Source organism: Ochlerotatus camptorhynchus, unplaced genomic scaffold (genome assembly GCF_037179485.1).
Source record: "Ochlerotatus camptorhynchus isolate MF236.1 unplaced genomic scaffold, CSIRO-AGI_Acam_v1.1 ptg000257l, whole genome shotgun sequence".
Classification (NCBI taxonomy): domain Eukaryota; kingdom Metazoa; phylum Arthropoda; class Insecta; order Diptera; family Culicidae; genus Ochlerotatus; species Ochlerotatus camptorhynchus.
This window is the reverse complement of record NW_027040747.1, coordinates 1,192,472-1,219,009: the sequence shown is the minus strand read 5'-3', so window position 1 is coordinate 1,219,009 and position 26,538 is coordinate 1,192,472. Positions and strand designations below refer to the sequence as shown.

Below are 26,538 nucleotides of genomic sequence, written 5' to 3'. Positions count from 1 at the left end.
GACATTCATTGCATCACGTTGCTATAAATGCACATCAAATCAATGATCAAAACAACTCCAAACTGGTTCAGAATCAATTTTAAGAAACAAGTTTCCACTCAGAACAGAACCAGTCGTACGCTCATCGGAAGGTCAATCAATATGCGAAATGTCAATAGTTTCACATTAGTCCTCTTCCATTCAGTAGCAACAAAGTATCATCAGTTCCTACAGCGACACCTTCCAAAAACAAAGCAAACCGTCGGCAAAACTAAATAACTTCATTAAGGCTGCCAACTGATTGTTTTGTTAATCCAAACAATTAGATTTTCTCATACCGGTAGTGTGTACACGCGAAAAAGTATTTAACTACAAGATCGCAAACACATCTGCATTTCCTCGCCATGGATTTATAAGGTCACCTTGGTAGCTGATATTTATGTTTGGACGATGTAATTTATGCTTGTGAAAACAATTATCACCCGCATCGCAACGATTGGGGTGTGGAAAAGAACATTGCCTAGATTGCCTGTTCCATGGGGGGCCCACGCCTTATCACGCGAGATCCATGCATAAGATGCCACTGGGGATAGCTTCGTATAGCCGGAGCATATCTTGATTAAACGATCACGTACTTGCGGTGCAGTTGCAGTTTTACAAGGTTTGGTTTGATCAGCGACGGCTTGTTTGTTTTTTATTTGTCAGACACATCGTTAGCCGACGACATTTTTCGTCGTGGTTTCATCATTATCGATGGTGAATGTCAAGCTTAATCGATACCATGTTTCAATAATAACTTGTTAATTTTACAATCGAAAAAAACGAATCAACTGACATAACGAGTTAAATTAGTTTCTACGAAAAAAAAAAACAATTCTGATCTTGACCAACAGGTCAATGATTCATCTAGTCACTACATATTTTAGTAAGATAAACATATAGGTGAAGCTACTCAAGCCCGCATGGGTAATCAATTAAACAAAAACACCGATCCATCACCGGGCGCCACATTAGCATCCCTTCCGTCGGACGTTGCGGCACTTGTCAAAGCAGCTGTTCATGAACAATGTAAACACTTCTTGCCTCTCGACACATTACATCTCCCACCCGTACCATTAAGGCCGTTAATCGTTTTATTATTTGCCTCTGACGTGATTCTTCTCCCGCCCGGCAGATTCCGATGACAGTTCAATTGATGAGCCTTCAGTACCCCAAGACCGGTGAGATCGGCGTCTAGTTCATGGAGCACCAGCACTGCACTGCCCCGGTGAGTAATAGATTTCCTTTCCATTTCTTCCGTGACAATGGTGGGTGACGATCATCAGTTGAATGTCACTATTATCACTTCATTTGTAACCGCTCTGTCTTATCAAACCGGCTTTCCCCCCTGGGCATCTGACGCTACAGACGCGATAATTAATGTGGTTGTATGTTTACCGAAGCCGTTTCCCCCCACATTGATGTATGATAATGAGCTCCACTTCCTACGACCGACGCCGGCGGTGGCGCACAGTTTTCAACACCTTGAATTACGCTGGAAAGTCATAAATTGGATCGCCTAATAAAATTGATCTCTTGATGTCTCTTGACTCGATTAGCGCCAGTGGCTGTGTCTCTATTTAAATTGACTAGAATTTATTGTGCAAACAGTCAAATTAATGCGTCATATCCATTTGAATGTGTTCCAAATGGATCGAAAAGCGGATCAAAGGTGATCTCGCACAAATCAAGACAAATGCGATTAGCATAGAAGCTGCTTTCAGAACTGACATTAGCATAGTGAACGGCGGTTCTTCTTTAAAAAAATATAATCGGCCCAATTCGATGGCACGCTTATCAAGTTGTAAATGTTAAGACGTGCATTTATTCAATAAACATCAGCTGAAGACAATGGGTGAGTTTTAACGTAGAAACGTTGGAATTGGAAAATTAGTGTGGTATGTTTTCAAAACTGTGATTCACAGGACCTTGTCATTTACACATTTTATCGTACACCAATAAATTCATAAACGGTGGCCTCTACAAGCAGATATCGTTTGGAATGCGGATGTTGAATTATTGTTTAAGGTTAGAACCAGGCTCGAATGGTTTGGTGCAAAATTCGTGACTCGTGACGTTGATGGATTTTTCAGTCATGAACATTCAAAGCTAAATTGTTCAAACGGGCGAAGTTCTTTCATTATAGGTAGACCTATTCAAAATCTTTGTAAGGCCTGTACTCGAAAAAAAAAATGCACCAGACAAAAGTGTTCGTCAAACATTTATTTTAAGGTGATACGGCACGTCATGCAACAATGGCTGTCCCTACAATCATTAAATAAACGTGTTTTGGTATGCGTACGAAAGACATCCTTCTACAAAACAGTAAATTACTAATTACATACCTTAAAAAATGGGCCTGACTTGTATGAATAAGATCTGGATACATATTTTAATATGTTTCCACCAAAATATTGCCAATTACTTCACGCATTGGTAATATTTGCATTAAAAAGAACGATCAGCAGATTTTCTTCTGCTCAGGGCATGAAATTTCAATAACTGTTTTCACTAGCTTTCATTTCTCAGAACCACACTAAAAACAATTACGACACGTGCTTCTACAAGCACTTTCAAGTTAATTCACTTTTAATGACGATAATTACTTAAATAATATCATTTGCATCGTTAAAAACGCGAGCCGCGAATAATTTTGCAAACTGAAACTGTTTTGTTTAACTTTTTTCTACACACCGCATTACGAAGGTGTGTGTACGAATCATCTATCATCGTATCCCGTGTTGTCGATTAAATTGAAACAAAGTGTGTAAAAACAATGCTTTTATTGCTTTTTAAGGTGCTTAAAATGTGTTCAATTTAGAAACCATCACTATTAAATGCTTAAAACAATTTCTTATTTTGTTTCTCAAGACAAAAATTAAAGTAAATGAACCTAGAAATCTTCTATAGAAAACATATGTGTCGTTCTGGTTGCACTGCTCGCAGCCATCAGCTGATATGCAAAAGGCGGCAAAAGGATGATTCAAAAACAAAAACATACACGATAAGAAAAAATATTCAGCGGCCAGTTCATTTTTGCCTACTTTTGACCTTTAGTATAATCATATTCACCTACTTTTGGGTAGAAGCGAATTGTCAATTCCAGAGCAAGTATTTTTTGGTGAATTTGTCCACTTTCTTCTTCCTTATGTCTTCCGGAACATCAAACCGTGTTTTGGCAACGTAGAACTTCAGCCCCGGTATCTGCTTTGCGTCTGCCTTGATGTAGGTTTCGTCATCCATAACCACACACATCGGTTTCGTTAACCACTCTCGATACAGCTTCCTTGCGCAAGATTTGGCCGCCGTGTTTTTTTTTATCACGCTGGTTCGGTGCCTTCCGGACCTTGAATACACGAAGTCCAGCTCGTTTCATGGTTTGCTGAACGAACCAGGCGGTACACTTTACCTTCAGAGCCGCGTCGCGAATCGAAAGGTCTGGGACTCCTTAAACGATTTTACCACCCGAGACACAGTTGTATGGGTGATTCCCCTCATGGTCCTAAATTTAATAGAACTGCTCTGAAACTCTTGGATTCACTGATGTTCTCAAAACTTTCCAGAAATATTTGGAACAGTCATAGCCGTCCATGTTGTTCTAAACGTTCTGGACGGTCTTGATGTTTTCGGAATTTCCTTTATATTTTTGAAATTGCCATGTCATTCTAAGCTCTTCCTAAAGTTTCTCGCAATTTGCCTGATGTTATCGCAGCTTTCCTGACACCCACTGAAGTTTTCACTGCTTTGTTCTTAGAAAATCTGTGAAGTTCTTGCAATTATTATGAAGCTAATCAAACGCACCTGAAGTTCTAAGAATTTTCATGACGCTGTAGGAGCTAAAGTTGTCACAAGTTTCCGGATGTTCATGGCACTGCCATGAAACCCTCGGAACTTGTCCGAAACTCTCTGGATTTTACTAAAGATCTTTGAAATTACCTGAATTTGCAATAATGATTCGAGAGATCCGTGAACTTCTCTGTTCTTCCCCTCCCCATGGACATGGAAGTTGACGGCACTGTAGCACTATGATGATTTCCCACCTTCATAATGCTTCTTGATTTGTTTTCCGTGCTGAGCACCAAAGCTACCGACACCAGGAATGCAGCTCCCACACCTGGACCAACAATCAATACGAAACTAATGATTATAAATTGGCACACTGCTTGACTAGCCTATTGGTCCCAGAGCTGAGCCAAAAACTTGAGCACGTTTCTTCGGGACCTTCTAGTCTTAGAGTTACCTCTATGCCTGGACCCTACCTATCGACCCATCAACTCATAAACCGGGGTCCAACGGCTTTACTTCCCTTCCCGAACCTCCAACTCCGCAGCACTTATGAGAGTGGCGCTAAGTCGGTGGCTTCTCGTTAAATAATACATCAAAATTTCCTTCCCTGGGAATAGCGACAGTCATGCTTCTGGAATTCTTGTTGGGATTGGAATCAATGTTTACTCCACATCATTATTACGGAAAGTAGTCTGACTGAGAATTCCAGGACACCCCTAACTATCCCTCTCCAAAGGGGGAGTTTGGTAAAGAGAGATGAAAAAACCGATTTGTACCTTCCTTAAAAAGTTGTCCTAGCTTGCTGACAAATGTGGATGGTAATTGAGGTCATCATGTTTGCAAGCATTAGAAGATTTTGCGTTGTTTGATTTTTTCTCCCGGACCAGAAATTTGTGGCATCGCGAGTGATAATTTTAATTTATGTTTATTAGAGGTTGGTTCGCTGTTTTTAATCGAAAGGGGAAAGTGCTGATAATGTGTCCGTCGCGAGTTTTGGTGGTGATTCGGTAGCCAACGTTGCCGTGAATCAGCGAGTTTACGGCTTGCAAAAGTGATCGTCTGCTGGTCTCTCGCCAGTGTCGGAGATTGTGAGAAAGTTGAAGGATGCCTCGCTGGATACGCCCAAGACTGGACGGGCGGTAGCTGGTGGCCGTGAAAGGAACCTGGAAAAAGCACTAGACGCAAACCTCCTCCCAGGTGACTATTAGATATTTTTGCAAACAGTGACAGATAGCAGTCGAGGTGCCGGGCATAGGTGTTATATCCTAGACAAATGGTCGCTGTTGTCGTCGTCGTAGGCATCGTCGTAGTCGCCGTAGGCAGTACCGTTAGTATATTTAAAATTAACCATCAGCCGCTGAAACTATATGAATTATCGCGTATTTCTGTTGTTCATTACATACCAAGTGAGGACTTCCCAACTAACAATTTTAGCTGCAAATTAGCTTATACAGCTAAAAATGGGCTTATACAGCTGATGTTTACCTGTATAAGCTAATCTACAGCTAAAATTGTTTGTTTGGTTAATCATGTTTTGCCGTGGAGTGTTGTGGTTTTGAGACGCTCGATAACCCTAGAGAGATCGGTTTTGCTTAATGAGCAGAATATCATGGGTTTAATCCTAACCACTCCCACAATATAACACAACACAAAAATATCAAGTATCATTCGAGCTAAAAATATATATTTGCATAATATAACCTTGAAATTTCAGGGTTACATCTTCCTTGTATTGGGAGCTGAGGAGACGTAGAGGTTCATCATATTGTTTGTAAAATAATTATTATTTTCATTACAGAATACCAGTTTTTTATCCATATAAATGTGTTTTCATTATTATGTATTTTAATGTTCTGATATATTGAATTTCTCCATTACATATATGTACTATATATAAATAAAAACTGGGTTGGGAGGGAGCATCAGAGTATCATTGGACCTGAAACTGGACGATTGGAGTGGTATCACAACCGGAGTCTAGGAGGGAATAAACACTATCATTTTCTTTATCCTACCGATTAGATTGTGGTGGTGTGAATTCTACTCCAACAGTTTCAGAGAGATTGACGCACCCATCTTCACAAACCATCCTGTAGGAAGCTTAATGAGTATTGCGATTTGCGTTATTCGATTTGTTGGATCGTATCGTTGGAAGAATATTCTTAAATTCCCGTGGATTTCGCGTAAGTGCCTCTGCTTACGGGTCCACCCCTCCGTTTTTGGCCCTTCATACAGCGATATTGTGAATTCAGATCGGTAGCTCAAATTGATCTTGATATTAAGTGGAGCTGCATACAAGACAAGATCTTCGAAGGTGTGGTGGCTACCTGTGATATGGCGAACAAAGTAGTGTTTTTGTTGAGTTGTGCTGTGGAAATAAATACATAATTTCGTGTGAAATAGTGCCGTGTGCCGCGAAAGGATCATCCCAACGCGTGCCCGTTGTGTTGTTTTTAACAGGATAAGTAGAGAACGGTTGCCTAGCAACTCGTTTTGGATTTAATTTTGATTTTCCCCCCAGCGCGCTATTGATTTTGTATAGTGAGCTGCGGCGGTAAAATTTTATTTTGTGTTCTCTTCCCCTGTATATGTCTACTGCTAACAGTGTGCGCGTTTAATTTGGCGTGGTAATATGGATGTGTGTAATGTCTGCAAGGAGTCTATTACTATTAGTGGGCTCCCAGTCACATGTGTAGGTCCGTGCAATGGAATGTTCCACTTCAATTGTGCGGCACTCACTAAGACTGCGGCGCGCCTAATAGCAGATAATGCAAATGTTGTTTTCAAATGTGGTAACTGTCTATCAGGTCAGTGTTGTGGCGAGCAGAATGATCTGATCTCGCGCGTCAATAGGATAGAAGAAGAGATGAAGAAAGTTTTTCAACTCTCGGACTCTATCACTGGCATACGAGATCACATTGCTGCTCAGATAGACATCGCGGTTAAAAGCGGGATGGCAGATATAAGCCGAAATGTAAATGGTTTTGAAAATTTAATTTGTGAGGAATTGGATAATATGAAAAGTTCATTTTTTAAAATTGATGCGGAAAACAAATTAGCGGTAATGAATGATCAGTGCAGTGTATCTAGGACGATTCAGTCGGAATCGGACCAAAATACCAGACGCAAAAAACGTAAATTAGTAATCAGTAATAGTGATAATGATGATGTTTTTCAAGAAAATGCGAGTTTTGCGGATGTTGTAAAAAGAGACAGTCGTGCTAGTAAAAGTAAACATGTTAGTAACAGTAACAGTAAAAATAACAGTAACAGTAACAAACAAGATAATCGTAAGACTCGTCCGGTCATTGTGATTAAACCGAAAGAGTCCAAACAAGCTTGCGAAGACACTCGTAAGTTTTTGAAAACTCAGTTGGATCCAAAAACACACAAAATCAGTAATTTTAGAAATGGTAAAGATGGCTCCATTATTGTTGAGTGTGCAACAGGAGCAAATGTAAGTGATGTCAAAAATGGTATTGAAAGCAATCTGGGTGAAAACTATAGTGCTGTTGTTCCCACTTCGGTGTCGAGATTGAAAATAGTGGGCATGAGCGATCAGTATTCCTCCGATGTCTTCATTGACTATTTAAAAAGTCAAAATGAAGACATCGCTATAAATGATGTAAAAGTAGTTAACATGTTTGAAAATCCACGCTTCACGTACAACAAGTTCAGTGTTGTGATTGAAGTCGATTTCGATACGTATAAATGTTTGTTATGCGCGAAAAAAGTAAATGTAGGGTTTGATCGGTGCTCTATAGTTCCCGCGATTAATGTATTGAGGTGTTTCAAATGTGGAGAATTTGGGCACAAGAGCATGGATTGCAAAAATTGTGAGAGATGCTCTAGGTGCAGCCAACAACACAAAACATCGGAGTGTACGTCAACTGTATTGAAATGTGTTAATTGTTTGAAAATGAATAAAGAACGTAAAATGAACTTGGACGTCAACCATGCCGCATTTAGTCCTGAATGTTTGCTCTATAAAAGACTTTTTGAACAGAAGAAAAGCAGCTTGCGTTTCAATAAATAGCAGCCAAGTTCCAGGAATGTGAATCAATTCGATTTTTTATATTTGAATATTGCGGGGTTGTCAACAAACTACGTAGCATTACGTCAGATTGTTGAGGAAAAACGTCCTCTTTTAGTTTTATTATCTGAAACTCATATTGTAGAAACTGAAGCTTTTGACCAGTATAGTATTCCGGGATATATTGTTGCTGCTTGTTTATCACATTCTAGACACACTGGCGGTGTTGCTATTTATGTCAAAGAATCAATTCAATTCGACCTTCGAATCAACGAAGTTATCGATGGTAACTGGTTCTTGGGCATTACAGTTGTGCGTGGCATGAAGATGGGTAATTATGGTGTTTTGTATCATTCTCCCAGTTCTAGTGACCAGCGTTTTGTTGATGTTTTAGAGAACTGGCTAGAGACATTCCTTGATTCAAGTAAATTAAATATATTAGCTGGTGATTTTAATATTAATTGGCGTGACAACCATAATTCGAATCATTTGAAGCGTTTAGCTGATTTTTTCAATTTAAAACAAACGGTAGATGAGTATACGCGTATTTCCAGGCACAGTAGAACTTTAATTCCATTTGTTCAGTTCCGGATGCTGATTTGAAAATAACCGATCATGAGACCTTAGTGATTAATGTATTAGATAATATCAATAATAACGATGACTTAGTCAAATTGAAGTGCTGGAGGAAATATTCGAAACAGGATGTTTCAAATCTTGTTGAGAGAAGCGTGGATTTTCCATTCGCGGCCGGTAATTTAGATGAATCTGCAGCTGTTCTAACTAACACTTTGAAAACGTGTACCAATCAATTAGTTGAGCAAAAGTTTGTTTCTTTGAAAAACTCGAACAGCTGGTACAATTTGGAACTTTTGCGTCTTAAACGTAAGAGGGACAAATGGTACAAAAAGTTTTGCAGATCAAATAATGATAATTATTGGAATAGGTACACAATCGCGCGTAATAAATATTCACAATCGATAAAACAAACTCGTTGTGAATATGTCCAGAGGAAGATTGATCAGCATCAAAACAACAGCAAAGAGTTATGGAAAATTTTGAAATCTTTATTAAAACCTAGTAATTGCAAACCGCGGTCCATAACTTTTAATGGCACATTAGAACAGTCAGAACCAGTAATTGCATCTATGTTTAATGATTATTTTGTCGAAAGTGTTTCATTGATTAATCAATCCATTGAATTGGTCGATGAAACTGACGAAATAAAACAGCCAGTTAATAGTAGTTGTAGATTTGAAGGTTTTCACCAAATTACTTTAGATGAACTTAGAGTTATTTGCTTTTCATTAGGAAAATCGGCTGGAGTAGATAATGTTAATTCTAGAGTTATTCAAGATTGCTTTCATGTCATTGGCAACATCTTGCTGGACCTTATTAATGAATCTTTGCAGACTGGACATGTGCCACAAATTTGGAAGGAATCCTTAGTGGTTCCTATTCAAAAAGTTGCTGGAACGATTAAAGCCGAAGAGTTTCGTCCCATCAACATGTTGCACACATTAGAGAAAATTTTAGAACTTGTTGTTAAAGGCCAGCTGTTGGAGTATTTGAATAGCAACTCTTTGTTGATACCAGAACAATCAGGATATCGGGAAGGTCATTCCTGTGAAACTGCGTTGAATTTGGTGTTAGCAAAGTGGAAAGACAACTTGGAGCGTAAAGATACGACTGTTGCTGTTTTTTTGGATCTAAAACGCGCTTTTGAAACAATTTCTAGGCCCTTACTGTTAAGTACAATCAAGCGCTTTGGAATTACGAGTACTGCTTATAAATGGTTTGAAAGCTATTTATCTGACAGAACTCAACGGACTGTTTTTAATGATTCTGTTTCCAGTCCCGTAGGGAATAACCTTGGAGTGCCCCAGGGAAGTGTATTAGGGCCTCTTTTATTTATTATGTATATTAATGATTTGCGACGCGTTTTACGATTTTGCGACATTAATCTTTTTGCAGATGATACTGTGTTATTCATTGCAGCTAAGGATTTAGAAGTTGCCGTCTCACATTTGAATGAAGATTTGCGTTCTCTAAGTAGATGGTTGAAGTGTAAGCAGTTGAAATTAAATACAAGTAAAACTAAATTCATGGTAATTTCGCGGAACCGAGTAAATGATAATGTCTCCGTGGTAATTGATGATGAGGCTATTGATCGCGTTCGGGAGATTAAATATCTTGGCGTGATTATTGATGACAAACTTAAGTTCAACTCTCACATTGACAATGTCATCAAGAAAATTGCCAAGAAGTATGGAATTCTATGTCGACTGAAAAACGATTTAACTATTGCCAGTAAAATACAGCTATACAAATCAATCATCTCTCCTCATCTAGACTTTTGCCCATCCATTTTATTTCTAGCCAATGAAACACAAATATCGAGATTACAGCGTTTGCAGAATAAAATAATGCGTTTGATTTTGCGATGTAATAGATTCACTTCCTCAACTTTGATGCTGGACGCTTTAAAATGGCTGTCAGTGAAGCAAAGAATAGTTTATTTGACTATGGTGTTCATTTTTAAAGTAGTAAATGGTTTGCTGCCTCGATATTTGTGTGATCGAATTGAAAGAGGAAGTGATTTTCATAGATATAATACTAGAAACGCGGATGAAATAAGAACACCACATTTCTTGACTTGCGCTTCACAGAATTCATTGTATTTTAAAGGAGTAAATGTTTTCAATTCGATGCCTAGACATATTAAACGTGCAACAACATTAGCAGAATTCAAGAGACATTGTATTTCACACGTTAAAACTGTCTTTTGAACAGTTATCCAGTGATTTTTATTTTTTTTTTATGAATGGACGAAGTATGTATCTTGACGAAGTTATTTATAACGGATTATTTTGTATGGATAGCTGTCATAACGACTTTTTAATAATTATTGTAGCACTGCAAAAACTATTTTGTTCGCCACGATGGTGATGATGGATTTTTTTTTATATTTGAATTAAAGTAGTAGTTAAAAAAAAAAAAGTAGTAGTCTACAAAGGTTTGAGCCTCGCGCGCGTTTTACGGATATAGAGGACTGAATTTAACATTTGATAAAAAAAAAATGCAACTTTGAAGCTTATTTGGAAGATACTTTGAGTTAGTATTAAGTTTTCTGGCTGAATGTCGGGGGTTCGTGAGCATTCCTGACATTGCTGAAAATTATAATAGCATCATTGCGGGGTTGCTAGTGTATAGGATGCTTTGTTGATTGTTCATTAACTCTTGATTGCTTGTAATACTTATGAATATTCTAGGTGGACAAAAAGGCGAACTAAGAGGTGGACGCCTAAGCTTTTTCACATTTATGTATATTGCTGTGAAGCAACTGTAAAGTCTAGAGGGAATTTATATCTGTAACTGTAACCAGCTCGTTTTTGTTTGCTAACCTGGTTAAAATGTTTATATTTAATTATCTTAAAGATAAATCGTCCAGCTCAAACCTTTGTAGGGGTAAGAGGTGGGACCATCATCATCATCATCATCATCATCACCTTACATACATACATACAAATGTGGATGGTAATTGAGGTAAAGGGAAAGAGATTTAAATTTAAGCATGCCATGTCAAAAGTTGTATATGTAGTTTATCTGACTGATATCACGATGAGTGGAACCATATTTGTTTACCTTCAAGAGCACATATATGCAAAAGTTGGTCCAAATAAAATCGATACACATTAGAAACGCTGCCATTAAGGCATTTTTTGAGTATTTTTTTTTTCAAAATTCATTGAATCAAGCTAAAAATGCACAAAATCACAGTAGGCATTGGTTGTCAGGATATTTCCATTTGTTTACATGGCTTCACCGGAGCAAGTACGTCACGATTTGATCCTGCACGCTCGAAACGAAAATCCCGGTCTATCTGCTCCTGGCAGTTTTTGGTCAAATTCTTGGGTTGGAACTTTATACCCCGGTTGACCGGAAGATTGTAAAAATTTAAAGAAGTCGAAATTCCCCGAAAAGCTCCTTGTCTGGCAAGTAATCTGCAATTGTGGGCTAAAAAGCGAAACTTTCGTTGCTTCTAAATAGAACAATGAACCCGCAAATTTATCAGGAGAAGTGCCTACGGAAGAGACTACTGCCTTTTCTCAAATTCCACCAAACAGTGGCACAGCGAAAATGGCGTCACAGTGGTTGCCAAGAAGATGAATCCGGCAAATACTTCGGAACTAAGGCCAATTGAGGAATGCTGATCAATTGTGAAGCACATACTGAAGAAAAAGGATGGAAATGCAATTGATCTGAAGGGTTTCAAACAGTAATGGAATTTGGTAGCTAAACAAGTGGGAACAGGGCTCGTGCAAATGATGATGGGCCGTGTACGAAGAAAAGTTCGAGCAATGGCCTATGGTAAGAAGGAAGACTTAAACAATGGTCTTGAAATAATCATAATACCTACTTATGTAAAGCTGTTGAAGCTACATTGAACTATGAAAAATAGAATAAATTTTTAAACCTCTACAATATGTTCGTGTCCAGATTTATTTCGTGTTTAACCGTTAGAATCTAACTTTTTCTTTGTTTAAACATGATGCGCGCAACAAATTTTATACGAGATAAATGCAGTACATTTTTCATAACATATCTGTCACAGGATACTTTTAAAATGCTTTTTCTTGAACTTGTACTATATTTATTCCATATGGATTAAGTTAGTACAGTGAGAATTCCATATGAATCCTGTATAAATTTTAGCCACAATAAATCATGAATTTCATTGATTTGCCTTGGGAAAAATAATGTTGCCAAACAAATAATAAAATGGAGCAGCAGACTGGAACCGAACTATGGACGTTGAGATTACGCTTAGGAAAATGAAATGGTTGAAGGCGTATAAGAGCTACCTCATGTTGGACCAACATCATTCATAAGTCACGTTTATGAAATCCATATGTCTCATTCATAAGGCGAGCCTTATGCAATTCTTATGTTTATTTGCCTCAGTGTATGTTTGCAGTGCAGTTTTGCTGATATGAGCGCACAGTAATGTCCAAAACATCCCTTATACATGTTTGTGCACAGCTTTTATAACAGAAACATGTAGATTGATATTTCTGAGCCCAGTTAGTTTTAATTTGAAAAAAAAAAAACAAAACAAATCGGTTATCAGAGCTTATTAGTTATGGAGTAACCATGAGTTATCATCATGACAAGCCCAGTCAAGAGTCCAAATTTGTTCATGATGATATAGAGAAAAGAATTTTTAATATTCATTTTTTCATACTTCTATAGAAAAATCTGATTTTCTTAAATTTTGGAAATCTTTTTTCAAATATTTTTAGTATAGGAGAAATGAATGTGATGTCGGCCTAAATGCCACATTCAACTCTCCACAATTCAATAATCGCAAAATGAATATCAAGTTAGAGAATCAAACTAAATACATTATATTCTTAGCTTTGATTGACGGTCCGTTCAAGTGAACTTTCATAGCTTCGCTGTGCCGAAGTCTGATATTTCTTCACATCAACGGTTCCATCACTATCGAGTTGAATAAACTATGTGTAATCTACGTAGCTAGCCCAAACCCGTTAAAAGATCTGCCTGCGCTTCCATGCTTTCATTTATTTAACCGTCAATACGCTACCGTTGTTAAATTCTTTCTAAAATTAAAGACGACCTCCAATCTTTTCGCTGAAAGGTGTCAAATTCGCACCTCATTTTGCATCTGTATAAATTTGCACTAGACACTTGACAGAATTAATTTCCATTTCCATCGATCGACGGGGTTCTTGAGCTAGTGCTAAGTTCTAAAAGCTGCATGACATCCGGGATGACATATAGCTATCAAACGCGCCAAGCGCGGGGCTCCAAGTAGCATTTTTCTAGCTTCTTTATTTACATAAAACCCGGCATAAGTACGGTGATGATCGCCATCATCGATCGCAAACGATTACGACAAACTCTTCATCTCAGCTAGTATTCGCAGATGCGCTGAATAATGTCAAACGACTTCGGTAAACATTGCGAGTCACGAAATTAGCTATGTCAAACAGATGATGTACCTCTGTAGGGCAAACCAACCGCTGAGTGCAGAAGGTGAGACTCCCAGCGGACTTGTGCTAATAATTTGATAAGGCGAGAATCAATCTCGCCATCTGTGGCGTGAAGAGCGATGTGGTTTGAACACAAAAAAAAACAGCGGATGTCATTCGAGGCAATCGTGTCACGACTGCACAAGGTGGACGACAGTCCATCCTTTGACTTTCCATTTACAAGCACCTAATTAAAACATTTTTGCCATTTTGGTGTTGTGTTTACCTGAAAAATGATAAATTTGCCAATGTAAATCCGATTACGATTTTCACTTTCAATTTCAACCGAAGATGATTGATGTTATCAATAAAGTAGTCGTAAATGGAAATTAATGCACACAGTAATGAAGCAATTGAATTTATTCAAAAGTGCCGCCAGTATTGTGTAGCATCGCTAAGCTCAGAATCGTGCCCCTCAGTCCAGTCGAGCCACGACATCCGATCAGACAGCCTATTGCTAGGATTTATGGTCTACTCGATTGGTCGTTTAGCATACAACAACGTGAATCGAACGGAGCTGCTGGTGTGTGATCTATGGGAATCCATATGATCCCTTGTTTGAGGTGTGATTTGAGGTGTGAGGAAAGCATTCGTTTGAATGAGCGTGCGAGAAGAATCGAGTAATAATTAACGTTATCATCATTTCTTCATCTTACTTGAATGAAGATGTGTCGTATACGTGGATTTAAATATCGTGAATAAGAGACGCTATGGTCGAAAATTTCCTAAAAGCGACAATTGGGTTGAATGGAAAGTGCATGCAATACAAATGGCACGTGTTATTTACTTATTGAATGCTTAAATAAGTCCTCGCTTGACCACTTAAGTAGCTATTCGGAGAGGCGTGAATGTGCGAATAAATAATGATTGATTGCAAATGTGTACAATAATTTGGATATTGTGCTTACACCCATCCGGGAAATGTAAGATTCTTTTGCAGATTTTCATGAAAAGTATGCAGAATTTGAAATGATTCGCGACATGAACAGATTATGTAATGTGGTTACGGAGCGGTGTAAAAATTGTATATAGAAAGTAGAAAGCGAGCAAAGGAAAATTTTGAGGAACTTACGGATCGGGTCGAGTATCCCCTTTATCAAACTCATCCGTTGATGAAGGGTAGTGGGGAGATTCGGCGATTCGCGCATGAACCTTGGATGAGCGGAAACGGTTCTATTGATTGTTTCACAGGGATGCTCGACCCGATTCGTACCTTCCTCAAAATATTGCTTTGCCCGCTATCTATTTTCTACATTAAATTTTCACAGTACCATACTATAACGGAACTATCAACTATATACTTGATCTATTCTTCTTCTTCTTCTTTTTCTTCTTTTGCTGCAAATAGGTACAAAAATCAGCAAGTATCCACTGCCATGTCGCAATTTACCTAACCAGGTACCTAAATTTAGTCTCCAAGAGGTAGAGGCATGCTACGATATGTGGTTTTAGGTAGCATGCTAAAGACTCTCGAGTATCCGTTTCTTTGATCTCTATTAAGCAATGTTGATGGATTATGTTTAAATATTTTTAAACTTTCTGCTACGTCTAGCTTCCAAGGCGAAAATACACTCCGCAGGATAATAATGTTATCCTTTGTCAAATTGTGCCCCTTTGTAAAGATATGTTCTGCAACCTTGGATTTAAATTCACAATGAAGTCCTTTATCCATCTCTTTGGTAGCCTTTGTACCTCTGCGATGTGCTCCTTAAACCTTGTTTCCAAAATCCTTTTCGCCTGATCAATGTAGATTTTATTGCAATCTGGACAAGAGATTTTGTAGACTCCGGCTTTCTGTAAGAAATTTATTGAATCTTTTGTTGATCCTAACAGTGACTTCAGCAGATTTGTCATGCTGCTAATACTAAATCTAGGCCAAAACTTCTAAACTTCGAAATCAATGGTTTGGTAATGTTTTTGTCGAAATTTACCGTTACCCTATTAAGCCCTCAGTTACTGGTGTAAGAGTTGTCGAAGTACGCCTAAAATCATCCCTTGTTCTTTTATCGATTACTGCTTGAATTGTTTTTTCTTGATACCCATTAAGCCTAGCGATTTAAAAAATGTGAGCTATTTCCTTTGATTTGCCTGAATCGCTAAGAGGAAGAGTTTGCATCCAGGCTTGCTTCCACTCACTTGCTATAAAAAATTGTTTTTCGGAATTATGAAATCATTAGATATTATAATGATAGTTTGTAGTTGTATGTCACAAGATAAGGTTGTAAACTAGGTGTTTAACACATAAAACCTGTCATTATTGCTTTCAGTGCGTCACAATCAGTGATTTTACGATTCGTGAGCGCTCACTCTGAGTGAACGCTCACGAGCAGTCTTGTAAGCGGTCACGGTAGTCGACACATTTTCTGTGATAATTGACTGCCTTTGCCTCCGACACTTGCAAAACAAGCTATCATAGTACAGTACCAAACTAAAATGTCATATGACAGGCTCTATCATACGACACTGTCGCCGAAGACCGTCACGGATGTATGTATTTTAGTTTTTCTCATAATAAGAGCTGCTGATGTTGTGCTTGTGTGAATTCTGAAAATAGCAAGCAATGATGTCCTAGTAATAATATTTCTGATCAGAAATGGTTTGATTTACACCAAATTGAGGAATTACAACGAAATCACACATGTCAAATGATAGCTATTTTGATAATTTTCTTTTAGTTCGAATGTTATTCTACCACTCGTGTTGTGTGAGAGAGACGACGGTAGAGCATGAGTGTTCGAATACAAACAGACTGTCGCCCACGACAACGAAGCGAGTGTAGTAAAAAACGTCAACTGTTTCAACCCCTGCTCACGAGTCATAAATTCGCTGATTGTGACGCACTGAAAGTGAAATCGACAGGTTCTATGTGTCAAATACATACCTTCCAACCTGTTCTTGTTTCTGACAAGTACAAACTTTCATAATTGCAGCCAATGATTCCATAGTTCCGAAAAACATTTTTTATAGCGAAGTGAGTGGAAGTAACCCTGTTTGCATCCTTAGAACCATGTAGTGAAAAAAAAAGATGGATTCTTCAGTGGTGTTGAATACTTGGCACTGATGAAGTCTGCAAGTTGTAGCCGAAATACGCGTATCTGTCAAAATATAAGCAATTATAACGGAATTAAAAGAAAATAAACCAACATGCTCATGGTGGCGTTGCCATCATTCTTCATAGACGAATCAAACATAAAATTCTTTCTTCATTTGAAACCAAAGTTTTTGAAACTTTGGGAGTTTCTGTTGAAACAAAATTTGGACAACTTATGTTTATAGCTGCCTATTTGCCATTCCAATGCGTAGGCCAGCAAAACAATTTTCTCAAGGGTGACCTTCAGAAACTTACCGGTCATAGGTCTAAATTCTTCATTATTGGTGATTTTAATGCAAAACACCGCTCATGAAATAATGCTCAAAGAGATTCCAATGGTAATATTCTGTTTGATGATTGTTCTGCAGGTTATTACTGTATTTAATATCCAAACAGCCCAACATGCTTTTCTTCTGCAAGAAATCCCTCAACTATTGATTTGGTCTTAACTGATTTATGTCAACTTTGTAGCCAATTGGTTACCCATGCTGACTTCGGTTCTGATCACCTTCCAGTAAATTTTGAAATATCCCGAGAAATAATTTGTAAACCCAACAGCTCTACTTACAATTACCATAGAGCTGATTGGGAGCAATATCGAACATTTATGGAATATAACTTCGATCCAAACATTCCTTCGCAAACCAAAGCTGAAATTAATTATGCTCTTGAATCTCTGACTACTTCAATAGTTGAAGCAAGAGCTGCCTCAGTACCAAAATGCGAGGTTAAATTCGATTCAATTATAATAGACGACGATCTTCAGCTCTTGATCCTTCTTAAAAATGTCCGTAGAAGACAATATCAAAGAATACGCGATCCTGCCATGAAAGCTATCTGGTGGGATTTGCAAAAACAAATTAAAAAGCGATTCTCTGCCGTCAGGAACAAAACTTTTGAAAATAATGTTTCTAAGTTAGACCCGAATTCCAAACCCTTTTGGAAACTCACACAAATTTTGAAAAAACCTCAAAAGCCTATTCCAGCGTTTAAAGAAGGTGGTCAAATTTTGATCACAAATTTGGAAAAAGCTCAGAAACTTGCTAAGCAATTCGAGAGTTCCCATAATTCCAGTTTGGGTTTTACTAGTCCTATTGAGAACCAGATTGATGATTCCTTGGGGACTGATTTTGACGAAGTAAGGTATATAACTAAAAAGGTTCATAATATAAAAGCTCCAGGTGATGATGGAATTTTCTATATCCTCATAAAAAAACTCCCAGAGAGTACCTTGTCTTTCTTGTAAAATTATATAACAGATGTTTCCATTTGGCATACTTTCCTGATAAATGGAAAAATGTAAAAGTTGTTCCAATTTTGAAGCCGGATAAAAATCCAGCTGAAGCTTCTAGTTACCGTTCAATAAGTTTGCTTTCTTCAATAAGTAAACTTTTTGAAAAGATAATTTTGAATAGAATGATGCTTCACATCAATACGAACTCAATTTTTGCAAATGAGCAGTTTGGATTTCGCCATGGGCATTCAACTACTCATCAACTCTTAAGAGTTACCAATTTAATTCGTTCAAACAAATCTGAAGGCCACTCAACTGGAGTTACTCTTCTAGACATAGAAAAAACATTCGACAGTGTTTGGCATTAAGGTTTGATTGCTAAATTGAAAAAGTTTAATTTTCCTCTTTATATTATGAAATAAGTTCAAAATTATTTAACAAACAGAACTCTGCTGGTAAATTATCAAACTTCCAAATCTAATCGACTACCTGTTAGAGCAGGAGTTCCTCAGGGTAGCATTCTTGGGCCTATATTGTATAACATTTTCACTTCGGACCTCCCTGATTTGCCTCAGGGTTGCCACAAATCTTTGTTCGCTGATGACACAGGCATTTCCGCTAAAGGAAGAAGTCTTCGTGTTATTTGCAGCAGACTGCAGAAAAGTTTAGATATTTTCTCTTCCTATTTACAAAAATGGAAGATTTCTCCCAACGCTTCCAAAACTCAACTTATAATATTTCCACACAAGCCTAGGGCTTCGTTTTTGAAACCTAGTAGTAGTCACATAGTCACTATGAACGGAGTTCCAATTTCCTGGTCAAACCAAGTGAAATATCTTGGATTAATACTTGACCAAAAATTAACTTTTAAATATCACATTGAGGGCGTTCAAGCCAAATGTAACAAATATATAAAATTGCAACGATTAATTCCCTTTATACCTAGATAAGATTTAGTTTTAGATTTAAGTTTCAAGATTTCAGTTGTTATACTGACATGCAGGTTTAAAAAAAACTGTTTAAAATACTGAATTGCCAAGACAGGAACAATGTTAAAACATATAGATATATACACACTAAAAATCTGAATTTTACTGGTGATGTAAACATCCATGCATGCAAACATTCATGCATGTAAACTTCCTTTTCACGTAAACTAGCAGCTTGCAAGAAATGTTGCAAACAAAGGTGGAAAGTTGCATACAATATATGGAATATTGCATGACATGTCTCATAAATTTACACGATTTATAATGTAAATTTGTATGATTTATGACGCTCCATTTATGTGCATCATAGTAACGGAAATTTACACTACTTTTTTTAGCTGTGTATCATAACAATTAAGGCTGGTAAGTTACTGTAGTAACTGGAGCACCTAGGTTAAAATGAAATGTAATTTATTTTGAATTTAGAACATTTAAATAAAAAAAAAAACAACACGCTCAAAGCTCATCATAAAGAGATTCCGTTAAGAGGTTCGACACATTTAAAAGATTAATTATTGTATCTTAAATGCAAAAAAAACATAAACTACTCATATTCATTCTGCAATTTAATTGTCCAAAAGACTGCCGTTTTCCGTGACATGTTTTTTTTTAATTTGTCAACTCTAAATGGAAGGAGAATGGGTTACCTGCAGGGCTGTCATCTGATCACTCAATACGCGCAATGTACTGATTTTCTGAAACATACAAAGAGAAAATAAAGCAAAAACAAAGTTTGCTTGTGTTTCACCCTGCGCAAGTGTAACGCTACGGAGAAGAGAAAACAGACACACATCCAGTAATAACGAAAGCTCAATATGTAAGCATCGCTCTGACGGCTCCGACGCAAACAGCGCCACTCAGTGTAGGGTTGCAAATGGGAAACCCAACAAAAAGACAAAAATTTTCTTCGTTATGCCCTTCTATGCATGCAGTCGTGGTGTGCGATGTCTGCAAAGAATTCAAAGAAGACATTAGCGCTTCGTGGGCCGCACGGAGTGTACCGCTCATTGTGTTGATCGCTTTCTCACAGATTAGTTGGAAAAGAGTGTGCCAAGTAAATGGGAGAACCACACACTCTCTGTCGAGTGTTGTGAGATGTATCCACAAAGTTGCTTTGCTAACGCTCTGAGGTGCTTTCCAGCCCTGGTTACCCGTAGAGATGTTTCGGGGCAATGAAGTCGCCACTTCCGCTTCAGAAAAGTGCAAAGCACCAACTTTTTAATGTTTCTGTCTAGAATTCACTTGATCAAAAGACCTATGATTTACAAAAAACCGGCTTACATACTACATTAAAGGAGTTTTTTCACATTTTGATGTAGGACTAGGACTACGTCTGTGATTTCTATATGGAGGTACACTTTGTGAAAAAGAAAAATGGAACATTTAACGAAATTATGAAAGATTTTGAACGTTAATAACTCAGCTGCCCTTGGACCAATTTCAATAATTTGATCACCAATCGATCAGAAATATTTCCACGCATTGAAACTATTGAAAAATGGTAAATGTCAAGCATTGTCCAAAAGCGTCGAAATAACTAACAAATCCACCAATTACTCACATGCATATGCTGTTTCCCCAACAAAGTCATCAGAGAAACGTTTCTAGACGAAACAAGTCGAAGTGGCATTCGCCTCCGATCTTCGGGCGTGTAGGGAGGATGTAGTTGCGTAACATTTTGCACACTCATCGTCATATTCAGAACCACACGCCCCCAACGACCACACAAAATGCTCTTCAGAGTTGTAATCTTGTAACCAAACTTGGAATCAGGGGTGCAAGTGATTTTGATCGATTCTCTTCATCGACTTTCTGTTTCGATAATAACTCGACGGCAAACACATTCATTGATACGTTTGTTGTTCTGGATGACAGAAGAGCATAGCGGACATAGTGTGAAATAGGTTAGTGAAGCCATGGTCATCAAAAAAGGAAATCTATGAAGAGAATTGACTTTCACCCCTCTGCTTCTAAGCCCTCTAATTCAGTCGTTGTCATAGCAATGAAAACTAGCATCGCACCGTTTTTGGTTCTTGGGTTACATTTGTTGGTTGCAATTCTACTGTTCAACATTTTCGAAGGACCACCAAAAAACATGAACGTCCAGTTATTCGATTAACGATTAATCTAAAGATTTTTCCAGCTATTCGGTTAAATATTTATCGAATTTTCAATTATTTGAGCGTGTAACCGACATCCCTTCTTATGTCTACTCACTTGATTTAGCGCAGTAGAGAGCGTCTTTCTGCTAAAGGCTAAGATTTACCAACTTGTTGAGAGAAGGAATTTAACGAGAAAAACTAAAAAGGGGAAGAGCTTTAGCTGATATTTTGCGGCCTTCCAACCTGTCGCAGACACCACTTCAACCCCTGTCCAGCAGCAGACGGGCCGAGACTCTTGCGAGTGCACAATCATTGAACCCAAGAACATGGGATTGTCCGGTCCGATTTGCTGATCCAGCTGCCTACACGTCATCATCATCTTCCATAGGCTTTAAGCCTGTACACTACCATCGGCCCTTTTCAGAGCAACCAAGATTTTCCAAAAGAGTTAAATTTCTGAACATGTCCTAACTAAAATTCCTGCAATCTTTTGTGCGTAAAAGTAGAACAAATATATAAGCTAGAAGAGCAATATCAGTGATTGCGGTGGCTCAAGGAAAATTATATAAAGTATTTCTGAAAACATGACGTTGCAAAGTCAGTAAGCCATTCGGGTGAGATCTTTTCATTTTATCTATTTACATTCCATTTTTATTACTGATTCATCAAATCCTCTGTATTGACGAATACAGTTTCCTAATCATTTACCCTCCCACTAACACAACTCTTCCCTTCCTATGACATCTATGAAGGTAGGGTTCTCTGCACCTTCTTAAGTAGATGTTGGATTAACTTTCCCTCCCTTCCCCTACGATTGTAAGGATGTGGCCAAGTGTATAATTCGATGCAAAACGTATTAGTTGACCATTTATAGCCACCCACGATTTGTGCATGCTATGCTATGTCCTAACTAAAATTCATATCAAAAGGTTCTTTTCAGGACAATCATAGTCATACTTAAGAGAGTATAAACAGTATAAATTCCTACACAAATCACAAGCTGCAGTTAACAAATAACAATTATTATATACGACCACGTAGTCCTACGGCACCATTGCGTACAACCCCATAGGGCTGTCCCTTATAGTTTTTTTTTTACGAATAAAGGTGAGAGTCTAGGATTGCGATACATTGGGGTTGGGATAAGATGGAGTAACCAGGTGGAAGGAAACCTACGGAGCATTTCGAAATAATATAGTGGTAATCCGTTTCTTGTAGCTCTTGATTCACGAACCAAGTGAAGGTTGTGATCTGCATTGAACAGTTCTCTGTAATGTTTACGTTCGATGATTTTTTGAACTAAGCGTGTGTGTGTTTTTTCCAATGCACTTTGAGTAGAAAGTCATTTCTATTGATTTTAGTAAGCCAGAAATGGATACCAGAAGAAGATGATTTGTACAAACTCATTATTTACATATGGACTGAACCCACTTAATATAGTTTTATCAAGGTTTTAAAGCATTCTATAAGTCCAAATCATGGGTGATAAATTTGGATTTCCAAGTTCCGTTCCCACTCGAAATACACTTGCTAGTTAGTTTTTTGGCCAGGTTCATTCCTCAGAAAATAATTGATGACACATGATTTTGAACGATTTTGGTGAAGGTAAAAAAAAAAAACAATAAATCAATGATATTATTTATGATTTCTGCTCGATATAACAGAAAAAGGCGTTTACGACGAAGTATCTACCCTATGTGTTCTCGTAGATTTTGTGTTGTATCGTATGAACTTAACTATTGTACCAAACGTATGATTGATTCGTTCATATCGAAATCATTGACTTTTTAATGTTTCTGCTCGATATGACGGAAATAGGTACATATGCTGAAGTTCTGCCCTATCATATCTCCATTCCCTAGAATAAAGTTGATCACCGCACCATTGATGGAGTTTAATTCATACTTACGAATATGTTTGTCTTCATTTTGAAAGGACTTCTTGCAAACTATCCTTGCTAATTCGACAGGCGTATCTGACTGCTGTTCGGTTTTTCGTACTGCGGTATAAGCTGATGGTTAATCATTGATTCACCGGCATAGGTTAAGCAATCACTTTCAACTCCTCACAGAGCTTTGTTCTACAATCTAGCTGTATCACAGAATCGTTATCATGTCTAAAAATCACTTCAACGCATTACAATAATTAACATGGCATTAGTCATCTGAAAAGTTGTAGGTTTTCGTTTTCCACCTTTTTCCGATCGGTTACATTCTCCAAAAAAAATAATCACGCAAAACCCTTCACACCAAGCACCAGAAAGCAGATAGGAAGGAACTTTGGATTTCACCACCCGACAGTACGAGCGAGTATTTTTCTTCTTTTCCACTCGACGGCCCGCGCAAGAATATCAACCGATACTAGAAGGCACGTAACGCCCCGATCGCCCGCAGGGGGGAAAACGATCATCTTCGCCAGTTCGGTTTGCAATGAATGATTCTTGATGGTTGATAGTAGGCGCAGATGTAGTAGATGGAATGGACGCTGAGGCCTGAGGTGTCGCGATTCTTGATACTGGCACTGTGGAAAATTTCCAATTAGGTGGGGATTTAGTTGGTGGAGATGCATTTTTCACCGTGTCGATTGTTTAGATACATTCGAGAAGAGTGATGACTATGCTGAGTTTTGGCCGGTGAGCGATGATGATGATCGTCGCTGCTGCTGTTTTGGCGGTATTTTATGTGATTCGCTTTGTTGGTTCGGTTTTGCGTCGGTTCGGAGGCTGCATCCCCTTAAACACAGACGCCGCTCGGAGGTTGTTATGGGTACATTGTTAGGAGGATTGAATCCATCGATGCCCTGCGGCTAATAGTTCTATGCCTGCAGGGATGATTGCGGAACATGCTACATGGTGCTAGTATGCAAATCGAAAATCTGTTGGCCGATCCTAGGGTTAGGGTCAGCACAAGCTCCTTGGCATAAGACTTTGTAAGGCTGTCAATTGTGCAGAAAATCTGATGATTACATTTTATTAGTTGGTACTCATTCTTTAGTTTAGTTCTGGATTGGTACAAAATAGATGCTGACATTATTGGCAAAGTTATGAATTTTTCTCCATCAATTTACATAGACCTGAAACTTTTACAAAAATTACAGTTCCGAGAATTTCAATCAATCCGTCATTTAAAAAAATCTAAATCCAGAGCTTTTATTTTTTTCTAAATTCCTCGAACCTCTGCTTATTTTCTAGTTCAAGTATGAGAAAGGGATGAAGAAAATGTTATCCCACTATTAGAATCTCACATTGCTTTTCAAATTTAGAAACCACTTTGGAAGTCAGGATCTTGAAATATTTTTGAAAGCTAGTTGTCAACGATTTATCAAAGATCAGAATCTCGCTGATTTTTCTTCTCTAAATCCGGGTTATGGGATATCAATCTTCAGTCAGCGTTCTGCTATCACGTTTCAAAAATGTGCCGTTATTCCTCCTCCATTCAAGCTGCTGTTGCTGCTGCTAGAACGGAGGATTACGATACCAACCGTTAGACTCTCTCATCACCTGTCCAAGTGTCCGCCGAGGTGGGCGTCTACAGCCACGAAGCGATGGTGCGAGGTGCAATCATGATCAATGGTTCCTTGCTGATCATAAAGCATGCAACCCACGAGTGTCTTGAGAATTCTACCACCTGTACCTGTGCCGTGTGTCTGAGCATTAATGATGCTTGACCCCCACGGTGTGAACACCCCTGGGGATGAGTGCGGCAATTTGCCAATGTAAATACGCGCAAATTCGACGGCCTTCAGCTGTCGAGAATGTTTGGGGAATGATGCGAGGTGTCGAGGCGTCAACTTGGGATGCTTTCGTCATCAGTTTGATTCTTGTTCGCTCTCTGATGTTTGCAATCACAGTTCAAGAGGTGTTGAATCTACAATTGATGGTTTCCTTTTCAATAAATCATCCCATCACAATTTTTTCCCTTGTATTACAGCCGTATACAGTAGAGCAATCAGCCTAATGTCAAAATTTGTCAAAACGACTCCCACCGTTTCGTTGCAATAAGATACATATCGGATGACTGGTCAAAAGTCGTGTGACATCATTCTAAGCGAAATTTTCAACATTTGCGACCATCAATATTTAGGTAATAAATAAAAATGCACTGAACACAGCCGCCAACAGACAGACAGTCAGCGGCGTGTATTTTATGTCGTCGTAAAGTCTCCAAAAAATCAGCCATCTACACAATTTGCCGAGTCCCAAATAATTTAACCACTGGACGGTAATCCTATCCTCGAATGGTCTCGTCAAATTTCAAAACACCACCCCCTCGTCGAATCATACTGGTTGTTGTATTAAGATTCACTCAATCGATAGTGATGATTCACCAGCATGAGCATGCAGTGTTTTGCAATATTTCATTCGGAATGGAAACACAGCTTTGGAAATGTCAAGTATTTTAATGATTAATGAGCATCCAGCAATTTCATCGATGCAATTTCTGAAATTTTTGAAGGTTGACGTCACTTGACTATTCTATTAGCAGATCAGATGCACTCGGTCACTTTTTGCCAGTTCTCTGATCCGAGATAGGTAAAAAGATCTACTGGCTACGGGAAATAAATTTGAAATGGTTTTACGACATGTTTTGGCGAGGTTCAGGATTTCGATTTTATGCCGATTGATTTTGCTTTGTGCTTGCGTGGAATTCTCGCCTCACTTTTCAAATAGACCAATCTGGTACAATATCTTAATAAACTTTTTCTTTCGTTAATAACTCGGCTTCAAAAACAAAACAAAAAACAGTCTGCAATATGAATGCAGCCAAGTTATTAACGAAGAGAAAATCGAAGAAGAGAATCGTCAATGTAGATTGGTCTATTAGAAAAGTGACGCGAGAATTATAGTATCGATGAGCAGCACCCTTTTCAGAACTGTATTGTCAAGTTTGACGTCGGTAGAAATTTTATGGCTTGTTGGCGGGTCCCCCTGATAGTCGTCTGGGCTGGGGAGTCCGGTCTGATTATTGTGATGCCAATCAATAACTGTGGAAGAACTCAACACCAAGATGAGAGAAGACACGAGTTCCAGAAAAAACGTAAGGAGGGTAAGTCAGCAGGAAGAATAATACGATCTGAAATCGACTTCCGCCGCAGGTTATTTGCCTTGGCGTTGGAGGATGTTTATGGTTAACTGAATATTGATTAACTTTTCATTTCAAGGTTGTGGGAAAATGGCAAACAGATGTGCTTGCGAACTCAAAAATTAATGATGCTTTAATAAATGCAATA

General features: G+C 38.2%; 1 protein-coding gene across 1 annotated transcript in view; it reads right to left on the bottom strand.

The window, feature by feature from the left end:
- l(3)mbn (lethal (3) malignant blood neoplasm) overlaps positions 1-23,719 on the bottom strand; it is a 36,340-nt gene extending 12,621 nt beyond the window's left edge. The window contains exon 1 of the mRNA XM_065226649.1: positions 23,219-23,719. Coding sequence (XP_065082721.1) covers positions 23,219-23,236 — 18 coding nt within the window. The 5' untranslated portion in view covers positions 23,237-23,719. The remainder of the gene's footprint in view (positions 1-23,218) is intronic.
- Positions 23,720-26,538: the final 2,819 nt, after the last annotated feature.